Genomic DNA, 12,750 nt, shown 5'->3' with positions numbered 1-12,750 from the left:
TGTGTGCATTTCGGAATGGATTGGTTGATCATCATTTTCCAATAAAATTGAGCCTAAATTAAGGAAAAGTAAATATCTTAGAAGGACCAAATGATAGAGTCTATGCCCAACAATGTAGAGAAAAAGACTCATCAGATTGTTGTTGGGAGTACCTGCAGGGTCTTCCCTATCATAAGCATTGTCCTGGTACATAGTCAGCAGGAGACAGTCAGCAGAAGCATCGAAGACAGTTGAGGATTCTTTGGTGTTGTTCAAGTACAAAGATTTAAAAAGAACAACAAACTTCTCTCGGTATGTCATAAAGAAAAGTAAATATCATATTCGAACTTCGACCAAAACAAAAAATGGTTAAAAAGAAAAATATTGTGATATTGTTTTCTCCATAAAAGATTATTATGATTATTATATTGCTAATGAAATTATAAAGCGTTCTCTAATTTGTGTGACATCTTCCTTTTAGATTCATCGAAACTAAAGACTATATTGTAGAAAATTAAAAAATATATTTAGATAAAGATGTACCGATTTGTATTTTGTAGGAAAGACTCGTTTATTTCAAAATTTAAGGTTTAAAATTGAAATTTGGGACCATGCTACATTTTCTGCATAATTACAAGAATGAATATAATTGACTTTTCGTGCAACCGTTGGTAGAAATTTTGATTTCTCGTTTCATGAAAATAGCAAATGTTCATTTGCTCTTCTAAATTCCACTCCGCGAACCAAGTCAAGTTGCGAGCATTCATGTGCGGTCTTTTTTCGATGACATGCATGTGCGGTCTTGTCATAATTAAAGTATATACCATCCAGTAGGGGGTGGGGTTTAATTAAGGATATAGACTTTCTTTCCTGAGAGATTATTCAGTGCACCGCCGTGCACTTGCACCAACATAAATGAATGGTTAGATTGCATTAAATACACTTTTTGTTTATTAAAAATAAAGTTGATAATAAATATCAAGGGTTGAGATTATTTTATAAGGGTTGGGTCACTTACACCGTCGGTGCATAGAATAATTTTCATTCTTTCCTGCACAGGAATTGTACCGGCCCAAGTCAAGTCTTCAAAAGACTTGCACATGGATTGTCCAAGTCCTCAAAGGATAAAAGTGTTGGGAATAATTGGAAAGCAATGACTCTACTCCTAGCACCAATATTTGGTCTGCGATCCAAAACGGCTTGGCTATCTAACTCTCCTCAAAATGGTTGTCAATCACTCCGGTGACATGGGATCAATCTGGTCAGGAAAACTTCGATTCCTTCTTGCACCAAGACTGTATCTCTTGATCTTTCTCTTCTGTCCTTCTGCAACTCCATTAAGCTTTAATTTCCCGAGCTTTAATCAAGATGATGATATTGCCAATATAACTCTAGAATCAGTCGCTGATATTAACAACGGATTTCTCTACCTCACCAGAAGCGCAGAAGACCAACCAAAGGGTGGAACTGGTCGAGCTACCTACAAGCAACCCTTCCTGCTCCGACAAAATGCAACCAGAAAACTCGCCGATTTCACCACAACTTTTACATTCTCCATTTATGCGCCAGATGATGCCAATTTAACATGGGGTGCCGGTGATGGACTGGCCTTCTTCTTAGCGCCAGACGGGTCCGAACTCAACAGCTCAAACGACGACGGCTTTGCTCTCGGCCTCCCCTTGTATCATCGGTACCCATTTGTGGCGGTGGAATTTGATATCTACAAGAACGTCAACGAATCCATCCCCAACACAAATGAAACCTTCGACGACCCATTCGAATCCGACGATCATGTGGGTATCGACGTCAACACTGTCAAGTCGTTGACTACCAGGCCTTGGAATGGTAGTATTATCGATGGACAAAACAATGATGTCCGGATCAGTTACAATTCTAGCACAAAAAATCTTAGCGTTGCCTTCACAACTTTTGTGAAGAATGGTGCCAAGGAGATGAGCTATATTAATCACACAGTCGATCTGATGAAGCATGTCTTACCGGATCGGGTCATTGTTGGGTTCTCGGCTTCAACAGGTAACGCTTCTGCTATATTTAGGATCGTCTCGTGGAATTTTACTTCAACTCCTCTGGTTGATGAGAATGCCAGGGACAACACTCCGGTAAGTGTACCTTCTGCTCCTGCGCCTAGCCCTATGGCTAGTTCTGATCCCAACTCCGGCAATAAAGGACTAGTTGTTGGGTTGGGGGTTGGTGCAAGTATTATTCTAGTTGGTGGGTTGGCTTTGGTCTGCTTTATCTTTTGGAAGAAGAAAGAAACGACGGACAGTGATGAAGATCCTATCGTTGGTGATGCCACTGACGATGAATTTGAACAAGGGACCGGTCCCAGAAAGTTTTTGTACGGCGATTTAGTCCGGGCAACTGGTAACTTTCAAGAGGAAGAAAAGCTTGGCCAGGGAGGATTTGGTGGGGTTTATAAGGGATTCATAAAGGACTTGAACTCATATGTAGCTGTGAAGAGGATATCCAAAGGATCTAAACAAGGAGTGAAGGAGTACGCAACAGAAGTAAGGATCATAAGTCGACTTAGGCATCGGAATCTGGTGCAACTCATTGGTTGGTGCCACAAGAAAAAAGAACTCCTGCTTGTTTACGAGTTCATGCCCAACGGCAGTTTAGATTCACATTTGTTCAAACAAAAAAGTTTGTTAACTTGGGAGGCCAGGTACAAAATAGCTAACGGCTTGGCATCGGGGTTGCTTTATCTACACGAAGGATGGGAACAATGCGTTTTGCACAGAGACATCAAATCTAGCAATATCATGTTAGATTCCAATTTCAACGCAAAACTTGGGGATTTTGGGTTAGCTCGGCTTGTGGATCATGGCAAACAATCACAAACAACGGTTTTGGCTGGAACAATGGGCTACATGGCTCCTGAATGTGCTACTACTGGAAAAGCTAGTAAGGAAACAGATGTCTATAGTTTTGGAATCGTTGCTTTGGAGATAGCATGTGGGAGAAAACCGATTGATGTCAATATGGGAAGAGATCAAATCAATATTGTAGAATGGGTTTGGAAGCTATATGGAGAAGGGAGAGTCGTTGAAACAGCCGATCCAAAACTCTGCGGTGATTTTGATGAGAAACAAGTAGAGTGTTTAATCATTGTTGGGTTGTGGTGTGCTCACCCAGACTACGTGATGAGGCCTTCGATACAACAAGCGATTCAAGTACTTAACTTCGAAGTTCCGGTGCCAATTCTTCCATCGAAATTCCCTGTGGCGACCTATTTTGCTTCTGCAGTATCGTTCTCCAAGTTTTCCGACAATAATAGCGGTTCAAGTAGAGGTCAAAGCGAGCCTTCTACCAATGGTTATAGCACATATTCCTCACAGTTCACTACATCTTCTACAACAGACTCTTAAATATCGACATCCTTTCAGGAAGAGCTGCTGGCATGGTGTATGTGTGTTGTAATTTTTCTGTGTCATTTTAGTTTCGTGTAAATAAATCCACTTGGTGGTGTTTTTATTTTGTACTTGCAGTTGCTGTAGATTAAGTACTATAACAGAGCGTGAATATGTGCCTGTCCTATTTCGTCTTCAGTTAGTTGAGAATCTGAGATTTTGTATTTTGGAACTTCTAATTCAGTTTTTATTTAGATTAACAAGTAGTTTTTTTTTTTTTTTAAATAACAATTTGAGCTATTCCAAGGAGGTAATTGCAAATGTATAAATCAGAAGCTACTTACAACTCATATGCAGGACTGTATTCCAGTAAACGTATAATTGGTGACTATATATGGAAGACCTGTGTGGTGAAAAACTAAATCAAATTTGAAGTTAAATCTTGAAATAAAAAAAAAAAAACTTAACTTTGAAAGCCAACTAAATCTTCCTCCTTCCATTGTGGTCTTATACTGAGTTTGGAAAGTCATGTGGCCCCAGTCCAGACCTAAACGCGTTGGTTGAGGGAGAAGCCTAGAAAAGAAGAAGAGGGTTTATGGGAGAAATGAAGAAGAAGAAGAAGAAGACTCGAGGGAGACTTGGTGAAAAAGTCTTGGGTAGGGGCTGCCACGTGGTAGGGTAGTGCGGCCCACCAATCAAAACTCAAAAAAAAAAATTCTTGTTCCAAAACTGTCCTCAATTTGCAAAATAAAATACCTAAAATACCCCCCATGTTAGGCAGTGATTAGAGGACCTCACTGCCCCACCACGTGGCAGCCCTACCTAAGACCTTCTCAGACTTGGTTGTAGCTAATAAAGAAAAGAAGAACCAAGGAAAAAATTGTGTGGGGTACCGGGGCGGTTGAGAAAAATTGTTAGAACTTAGAACCAAGAAAAAGTTGTTAAAGAAAATTATAGGGTTTAGCCGTTTAGGTTTTAGGGTCAATAACATAAGAGGTTCATTTTTGAATGTTTCACTAACTTTCTTTTTTCTCGTAAGATTATTAAATTTTAGAAATCAAAAATCAACATATTTATGAAAATACCACTAGAAGGAGCCTAAGCAAGGGCGTCGTTTGGCAGTGAAAAAATAGGAATTTCCACCGAGGGGTCGTCTGAAACTGAATATTGACGGGGCATATCAAAGTGAAAGTGGTAACGGTGGAATTAGGGTGGTGGCTAGGGATGACAGGGGTGTTTTCAAAGCAAGATGGTCTAGATTTATTCCCCACATGGGTTCGGCCTTGCATGGTGAAGCAAAGGCTTGTTGGGCAGGGCTGCTATTAGCTATTCAACAATGTTGGAGGTTGATTGAGATGGAGAGCAACTCTTCAATTTTGGTGGCTGCGTTGAACCAACAGGGGGAGAGCAACTTTGAGGTTAGTCGTATTCTAGAAGATTGTAAAGCCTTTATGCAAGAGTTTAATTTTTTTAGAATTCGACATACATTTCGTTAAGCAAATAGTGTAGCTGATAGATTCACTTTGCTAGTTTAGATCATTCTATTGATCTGTCATTAGATGAGGCACCTGTGTTCTTGCAAGATGTCCTCTATGAGGATAATTGTAAGGCTATTAAGATGGCCCAGGGTATAGGTATTTCATCCCCCCTGGGGTATCAAAATTTATTAAAATACAACATAGGTGTGGGGATGAGCCTCCCAGCCTGACTGGGTTCCAAACCCCATTATTAAAAAAAAAAAATGAAAATACCGCTAGAATAAAAATTGGGCTCTTGACTATTTACCCAATTTGGACTCAACAAATGTCCATTTACTTTACTAAAAGAGTTGTGTGCCCACTTACCCCATTTAAATATAAAAAGACAAGTTTGCCCTCCAAATAATTAAAAAGTCATTAAAGACTTAGTGGGACGCCGATCACTATTCGCCAGAATCTGTTCACCGGTCACCGGCCAGAGGATGTCGGAGGTCCCCAAAAAAGTCGTCGAAGATCTTATAGGTCACCGGAGAAGTTGCTAGAGACTTTTATCACCCCCCAATAAAACCCAATAATTTTTATTAGGGCGCAATAAAAGTTTATTAGCTATTATTGGGGGCAATAAAACCAGATGCCAAACTCCGATCACTGGTCACTGAAGGTCCTCAAAGAGGACGTCAGAGATCTTATAGGTTACCGGAGACTTTTATTGCCCCTCCCCCAATAAAAGTTTTATTACTTTTATTGGGGGACAGTAAAAGTTTATCGAGTATTATTGGTGGGCAATAAAATCAGACTCCTATCACCTATCACCAGTCGCTAGAGGTCCCCAAAGAGGTTGTCGGAGACTTTTATTTCCTCCAATAAAACCCAATAAAATAAATTTTTATTGGGGGCAATAAAAGTTTATTGAGTATTATTGGAGGCAATAAAACTGGACGTCGGACTTCGGTCACTGATCCGGAGGTTGCCGGAAGACCCTAAAGTACGACCTGACTTTTATTATTCCCCCTCCCCCCCAAATAAAACACAATAAACTTTTATTGGGGGGGCAATAAAATCGGACGCCGGACTCCGATCTTCGGTCACTGGATTCCAGTTGCCGATCATCGGAGTCCGACGAAGTTTCGAATGACTTCTCTCTCTCTCTCTAAGTGACAAAGAGAGAGAGAGAGAGAGGGCAAAATTGTCCCAAAAATAAATAAAAAACAATAAAAAAAATACTTAATTGGGTATTAGGGCAAAGAATATGTAATTTATTGGGTAAGTGGGCAATCACATAAAATGTTTGGTAAGTAGAGTTAGTGTAGCTTAAATTTGGGTAAAGGGACATTTTTTCAGTAAAAGTTCACCAATCACTAGGGTTGCGGCTCAAAACCAAGTCCTTGTTGGGTTTAGATTCTTTATTTTGTAAGGCTTTGGAAAACTTGTTCTAGTGTGTCTAGGACTCTTAGATATTTTTCTTAGAAGTAGAGGTTTAAGATTAAAGATCCTATTGGGAGTCGGACTAATTGTGAGTCTACAAATAGGCATTCAAGGATATTGCTTGTGCTTTCGGAGATTGAGAAGATGTGAGAGTTTGAAGATTCTCGCGTTGTGGGTTGAAAGAGACTCATTCTGGAGGGTGCCGTTGAGACATCATTTAGAAAGATCCATGGGTGGATCAATTATAGATTTTAGAAAGCTGCAAGCTTTGAGAGATTGGGTGTACGTATTTGGAAATTCTCTGTTGAGAATTTAAGTTGTGAGGAGAAAAAATATTCTAGAGTGGGAAGAACCTAAATGTTTTTCAAATTGTAATATTCTTCTTATCTAGTGGATCGGCTATCATTGTCACCCGAAGTCCGAAGACGTCGGTCAACTGTTTGACTGAACCTCATCAAAATGTCTTGTGTTTGCTTGCATAGTTTATGATTAATGTCTTAATTTTATTTTGGTCTTAGGTTAGGGATTTCGGAAGGTGACCTAAATTTCCTAATATCCAGCAACCTCCTGTGAGTGTCTCCAGGGACTTCCAGCAAAATCTCCAGCGACTTTCAATGAATTCTGGAGAGATTTCCAGCGAGGTCATAAAAACTACTGTCATCAATACCAAAAGCTACTCTCACAAACAACAAAAACTACTTCAATAAGATTTCTAGCGAGGTCTTCGGCGATGTCAGAAAAGCTACTGCACCAACATCAAAAGCTACTCTTACCAACAATAAAAACTACTCCGGTGAGATTTTCGTTGGCCTTCGGCGAGGTCACAAAAAGCTATTGTCACCAACAACAAAAACTATTCTGATGAGATTTCCGTTGGCCTCCGGCGATGTCACAAAAGCTACTATCACAAACACCAAAAGCTACTCTCACTGGCAACAAAAGCTTGTCACTAACAAAAGATACTCTCACCAACACTAAAAGCTACTATCACCACCAACAAAACATACTCTTACAACTAACAATAACTACTGTCACCACCAACAAAAGCTGTTATGATAAACACCAAAAGCTACTAACAGCTAGGCCTCATCATTTAGCCCTTCGACCCTAAGCCTGCCCTAAACCCGTCTGGCCGGCCCTATCCTTTCTCAAATAGGGTAGGGTAAGGGTCATGCAAATGAAGCCTTGCCCTACCCTACGGCCAGGCCCAATTGAGCCCGTAAGGGCCAGGCCAGGCCAGGCCCAACCTTAAAATTTATATATTTTTTTATTATTTTCCATTACATAGGCTTTGTTTTCTTTAACTATTATTTTCCTTATTACACAACAATTAATATTGATAGATTTAGAGAGATAGTTAATTGAATATAACCACCTTAACTAAATTAATAAATGTTATAAGTTAATTTCTATATATATGTGTGTGTGTGTGTGTGTGTGTATTAAATATGATCAACAAAAAACAATGAGTCTTGTATTACCTATATAATCATTGAGCCACATTTTGAGGAAAAAAAAATATTGTATTTTTTTTTGTTATACAAAATAAGGCCCTTTTCAGCCCTATTTGGCCCTATTCGGAAGGCCGGCCCTAGCGAATCGGGCTTTTTGGGCTGGTAAGGATTAGCATATTTAAGCTCCGGCCCGACCCTAAATTTTGTTGACTTTGATAAGGCCCGGCCCGGCCCGACCCTAAGCCCTAAAATTTAGGGTAGGGCTGGCCCTAGCCCGGCCCATGATGACCCCTACTAACAGCAAAAGCTACTTTCACCAACACTACAAGTCACTACTAAGCATAACAAAAGCTACTGCCAGAGACTGAGAAAGTTATTCTCAGAGACTAACAAAGCTATGGAGATGTAAAGAATACAATCAAAATCAAAATGCTACTGCTATCAGGAAAAGCAAAAATATTCAATGATGCAAAAAGTATACAGGGTTCAACAATCATTTAACTACGTAAAAAGTTGCTTCCATAGTTGTAAAAAGCCATTACCTGTGAGACATCAAAATTTTGGTTTCCTGTTTTTGAAAGAAAGATAATATTGGGCTATTTTTATTTAAATTTCAATTCTTTTTAAACTCTTTATAGTTTTTAAAAACTATTTAACTTTTTTGTTTGTCAAATTTTATCTTTCGAGCCGTAGGCTTAAACTAGATGTCGTTATTGGCTCGTAGGAATTTTTGGAGTATTTTTATGACACTTGAGCTATTTTTATGATTTTGGAAGTTGGTATAATCCAAGAATTATTTGAAAATAGAAATTATGAGGTGGCATGACCTGGACCGTTCATTTTAATCACCGTTTGATCTGGACCATTGAGTTTGAGAATATACCAACTTGAGAAGCATCAGAAGGAGACCCACACCGGACCCTTCCCGACCAGTTTTGCATCAACGGGAGACCCAGCCTTTTCTCTGTCGTCCGGCCGTCTCCCGGCGTCGCACCAGTGGCCACGGCTGCATCTTGACGTCGCCTAAATTCCTGTTGCTTTGATTTTCACAGAAGAGCTCCGAAAAAGGAGAATCGAAGCCGAGAAGCTCTCGATACTTTCCGCGGTTCCGGCGCATTTTTCGGCAACTCTGGTCACCTTCGACGGTAAGTGAGGCCTGAAACAGGATCTACTCTTCGCGCTTTACATTTCTGTGTACATATTTTTGATTTTAGTTCAGATTTAAGAGATTTAGTATTTTGGGTGATTTCGGCGGCAGCGTGTATGACGACGGCGCTGGTTTTCCCCGCTTTGTTCTTGACTCTAGTTGTTGCTCAGGAATGTGTATGTGTAGTTTTGACCTTCATACTTGAAATTGAATCTGGTTGAATTTGGAGTATCGGAGTTTTGGGGTGTTGAGGCTGCTGTGGGTTTAAGTTTCATACTGTTGATGTTGGTGTTCTATGGGAGCTTCATCATCTTTTTCGTAAAAATTTATTTTGATTAAGCTCTAACATTTTTTTCTTTCTTGTTTCTACTTGGGGAAATGAGAGATACTAAAACATAACTGTCATTTTCTTAATACTCCTATGGGAGAATTTCACAAATGGTCACTCAACTATGACACATTCGACATTTTGGTCACTTAAGTTTCAAATATATCACTTTGGTCACTCAACTATTACACTGTCAATCATTTTAGTCACCCAAGGGTATTTTATCTCACTTTGATCACTTCTCCCAATCATTCTAGTACATATTTCTCAAATTTTCACAATTGGTTGGACGAAAATATCATTAATATTATGGCCAATATATTTTTTTTTAATGAAAAAAATTAACGAAATGACTAAAGTGAATAACAGAGTTAAAGTTGAGTAACCAAAATGATATATTTAAAAGGTAAGTGACCAAAGTGTCGAATAGGTAAAAGTTGAGTGATCATTTGTGATATTCTCCCTACTCCTATTGCCCTTTCTTGGAACTTTTCAAGACACAATGATGTGGCTAGGTAAAAGAAAACTAAGAAAATAACATGACTTTACCCCTAGTTTCAATAGGCGAGCCAATTTTTCTCTCTCAATCCAGATTTCATCATTCTCACATACAAGTTGCTAAATTGTACATATTGTGTTGCGGGTTAGATACTGTGATACCCCGGAAATTCGTAATTATTTTCTGAGGATTTTCCGGAATTAAATTTATGGTTATTGGACAGTTTCGTGGCTCGTGGATGGAGCGGAAGTGTTTCGGATGAAATTTTATTCGGAAAGTATGACTTTTGATACGTTGAGATTCTCTGAAAACTTCATTCATGAAAGTTGTAGAGCGCGTCGATACGAGTTCGTGGACATGTGGAACGCGAAAATCGGAGTTCGTATGAAGAAGTTATGGCCATTGGAAGAAGTTTCCATTTTGGTATAAATATGGAATTTCAGAAATTATTTTCATAATTCCATTTCCTTTTCCGGAAGTTTTCCCATTCTCTCTCTTCTCTCTCGGTCGACACCTTCAGAACCGAAGTTTTTCGCCTAACCCGACCCGAACCCGGCCGACCGACCCGTCTTTTCCTGCGAGCTCCGGTAGTCTCCGGCAATGAAACTTTCCAGATCCCTTCGTCTCCTCTGTCTGGTTGTCTCTGTGGTGTTCTCTAGCAGCGATCCTCCTCCACGGCGGCGCTGAAAGTAGACAAAGTTAGGTGATTTCGGACCCGACCAGAAATCCTAGCTCCGGCGACGTCACGACTTCAAGCTTCCATCTTTGGGTTCGTGGGAGCCTCCTTGATCGATCCTTGGTGATTGTTTGGATCGATTTACGTGGAAATCGGTTCAACTCGGATTGAGCAAAAATTCAAAGCTTGTGAGGTAGTTTTCGATCCTTTATGCTTGTTTTCTGACTTCGAGCTAGTTATGAAAATTCACAAGCATGCTTAGATGAAACTTTTTGATGTTGGGAGTTTTGGGAAATAATGAGTTTTGGCCGGCGGCGGTGCGCCACCGCCTATGGTGGCGTTCCGGCGGTGTTCTGGCCATCTAGGGAACTGTTTCTGGTATTATATATGTTCTATTCGTTGATACAAGCGTTTCGATATATAGTATGCAAATTTTGGAGTTCGTATGGATTTGTTATGATTTTTACCGTTTCTTATCGGTGAATTTATTCAAATCCTTGAGGATTTAAGCATCGGATCGACTTGTGACTTGGACACATCGATCGTGGAAGTGTTCCGGAGATTTTGGGAGGTCTCGGAAGTGGTTTAGCCTAAAATTGGCAGTACCTTGAGATTTTGGTTCGATTTGGGGATTCGAACTTTATTAAATTGTGATTCGTTAACTGAATCAGAGCTGTAATTCCTTAGGTACGTGACGAGGTATTCTTTGGACAACTATTTTGGTTGGTTTGGCTTCTTTGTTCTGTATTGAAGACGCAGCGGGAGTTTCGAGGTGAGTAATCTCACAAGGTTCATTAATGAACGGAATTACCTTTATCGTTTGGAGAGTTATTGATTTAACTGCAAACTATAGTTGGTATTAGTAGGCATTCCTGAGCGGATGACTACATATATATATATATATATATTTACGTGAAATATATATGTTTTGGTGGTTTGTGGATTGATGAAAACAATATGCATGGAATGATGCTTTTTATTGTTTTGTGTTATGGCTTTTCGGAAAACAATGATTGTGGAAATGTTGATTTCGATTTGTTTTGAAAAGCGTTGAATTTGGGAAAAGCGTTGAGATTTGTGTATGAAAACAATATGCATGGAATGATGCTTTTTATTGTTTTGTGTTATGGTTTTTCGGAAAACAATGATTATGGAAATGTTGATTTCGAATGTTTTCAAAAGCGTTGCGATTTGTGTAACATTTTGGGTCCAGTGCGACTCCTTTAATGTTTTGCTCCAAGGGACTGTGCGGCCCAAGGAACGAAGGTCTATGACCTTGGGCAGAATATCAGGTAATCACGTCTTTAGCCGGACGAGTGGTTACGTTTTCAGTTAGAGCTCTAATCTATCTGCCATATAGGTAATTCATGGGGTAACGAGAATTGGTTATTAATAACTCATGATATTACGTGTTTTTAGGGAACAAGGTGTGAGTTGCTTCCCTATTAACGGTTTTTAAGGGGACAAGGTGCAAGTTGTTTTCTTTATTAACGATTTGATAGAAATCAAGGTGTGAGTTGCTTTCTATGGTACGATTATGGTACAATTGATAGAATTCAAGGTGTGAGTTGTTTTCTATGTTATATTGATAGAAATCAAGGAGTGAGTTGCTTTCTAAAAGTTTTAAAAGGAACCAAGGTGTAAGTTGCTTTCTTTTATTTCGATTTGACAGGAAATTAAAGTGTGAGTTATTCTCCTTTATTTCGTGTTTGAAGGTATCAAAGCATGATTTGGTTTTCTCGATTGAAACGTGTAGGCTTTATCCTATGATTTTGTGTGAGTTGTTTTGAGTTACTCATACGGGCTTGCAAAAGCTTACCGGGTTTGTTGTGTGGCAACCCGGTGCACCATTCCAACTGTGTAGGGGTTAATCCTGCAGGGTAGGATAATCGGGACTGAAGCTGAGATAGCGCACTTGCAGCTTAACGGTAGAAAGCCATTTTTGTAACTTTACCGTAGATAAGGATTTCCGTTGTAGTAAACTCTGAGGAGCATTTACGTTTTATCTTGTTGTTGACAATTTAATTCGTAAGCTTATGTAATATATGACTCTGTGGGCGGGTCAATATTGATATAGTGGGTTCAAGGCATCAATTCGTATGTAGTTTAAAGGGAAAAAGTTTCCAGGTATTTGATATTGATGACTGAACATTCATGCATGTATAATTATGAGATTATATATCGATTTTTATTTGTGTTAAAAATCAAGGGCGTGACAGATACATTGTTGCACTGTAATGTGAATTATATGATCGATAGTGTTGATGTATAGTGGTTATAAGGATTAAGTTTTGTTTCAAGTCTCTCTCTCTCTCTCTCTCTCTCTCTCTCTCTCTCTCTCTCTCTCTCTCTCTCTCTCTCTCTCTCTCTCTCTCTCCCCCTCCCTGTATTAT

At 39.4% G+C, this 12,750-nt stretch overlaps 1 protein-coding gene across 1 annotated transcript; it reads left to right on the top strand.

Annotated features, from left to right (window-relative positions):
• Window positions 1-1,135: 1,135 nt before the first annotated feature.
• Window positions 1,136-3,556, top strand: LOC112166650 (L-type lectin-domain containing receptor kinase IX.1). Its single transcript, XM_024303523.2, has one exon. It carries the CDS (start codon window positions 1,203-1,205, stop codon window positions 3,366-3,368), a length of 2,166 nt encoding a protein of 721 aa, XP_024159291.1. The 5' UTR covers window positions 1,136-1,202; the 3' UTR covers window positions 3,369-3,556.
• Window positions 3,557-12,750: the final 9,194 nt, after the last annotated feature.

This window comes from Rosa chinensis, chromosome 5 (genome assembly GCF_002994745.2).
Source record: "Rosa chinensis cultivar Old Blush chromosome 5, RchiOBHm-V2, whole genome shotgun sequence".
Taxonomy (NCBI): domain Eukaryota; kingdom Viridiplantae; phylum Streptophyta; class Magnoliopsida; order Rosales; family Rosaceae; genus Rosa; species Rosa chinensis.
Note: the sequence above shows the minus strand (reverse complement) of the source record. Positions and strands in the feature narration are given on the sequence as shown.

Coding starts and splice junctions, on each gene's coding strand:
- LOC112166650 (XM_024303523.2), top strand. CDS start 1,203: ATGGTTGTCAATCACTCCGGTGACATGGGATCAATCTGGTCAGGAAAA.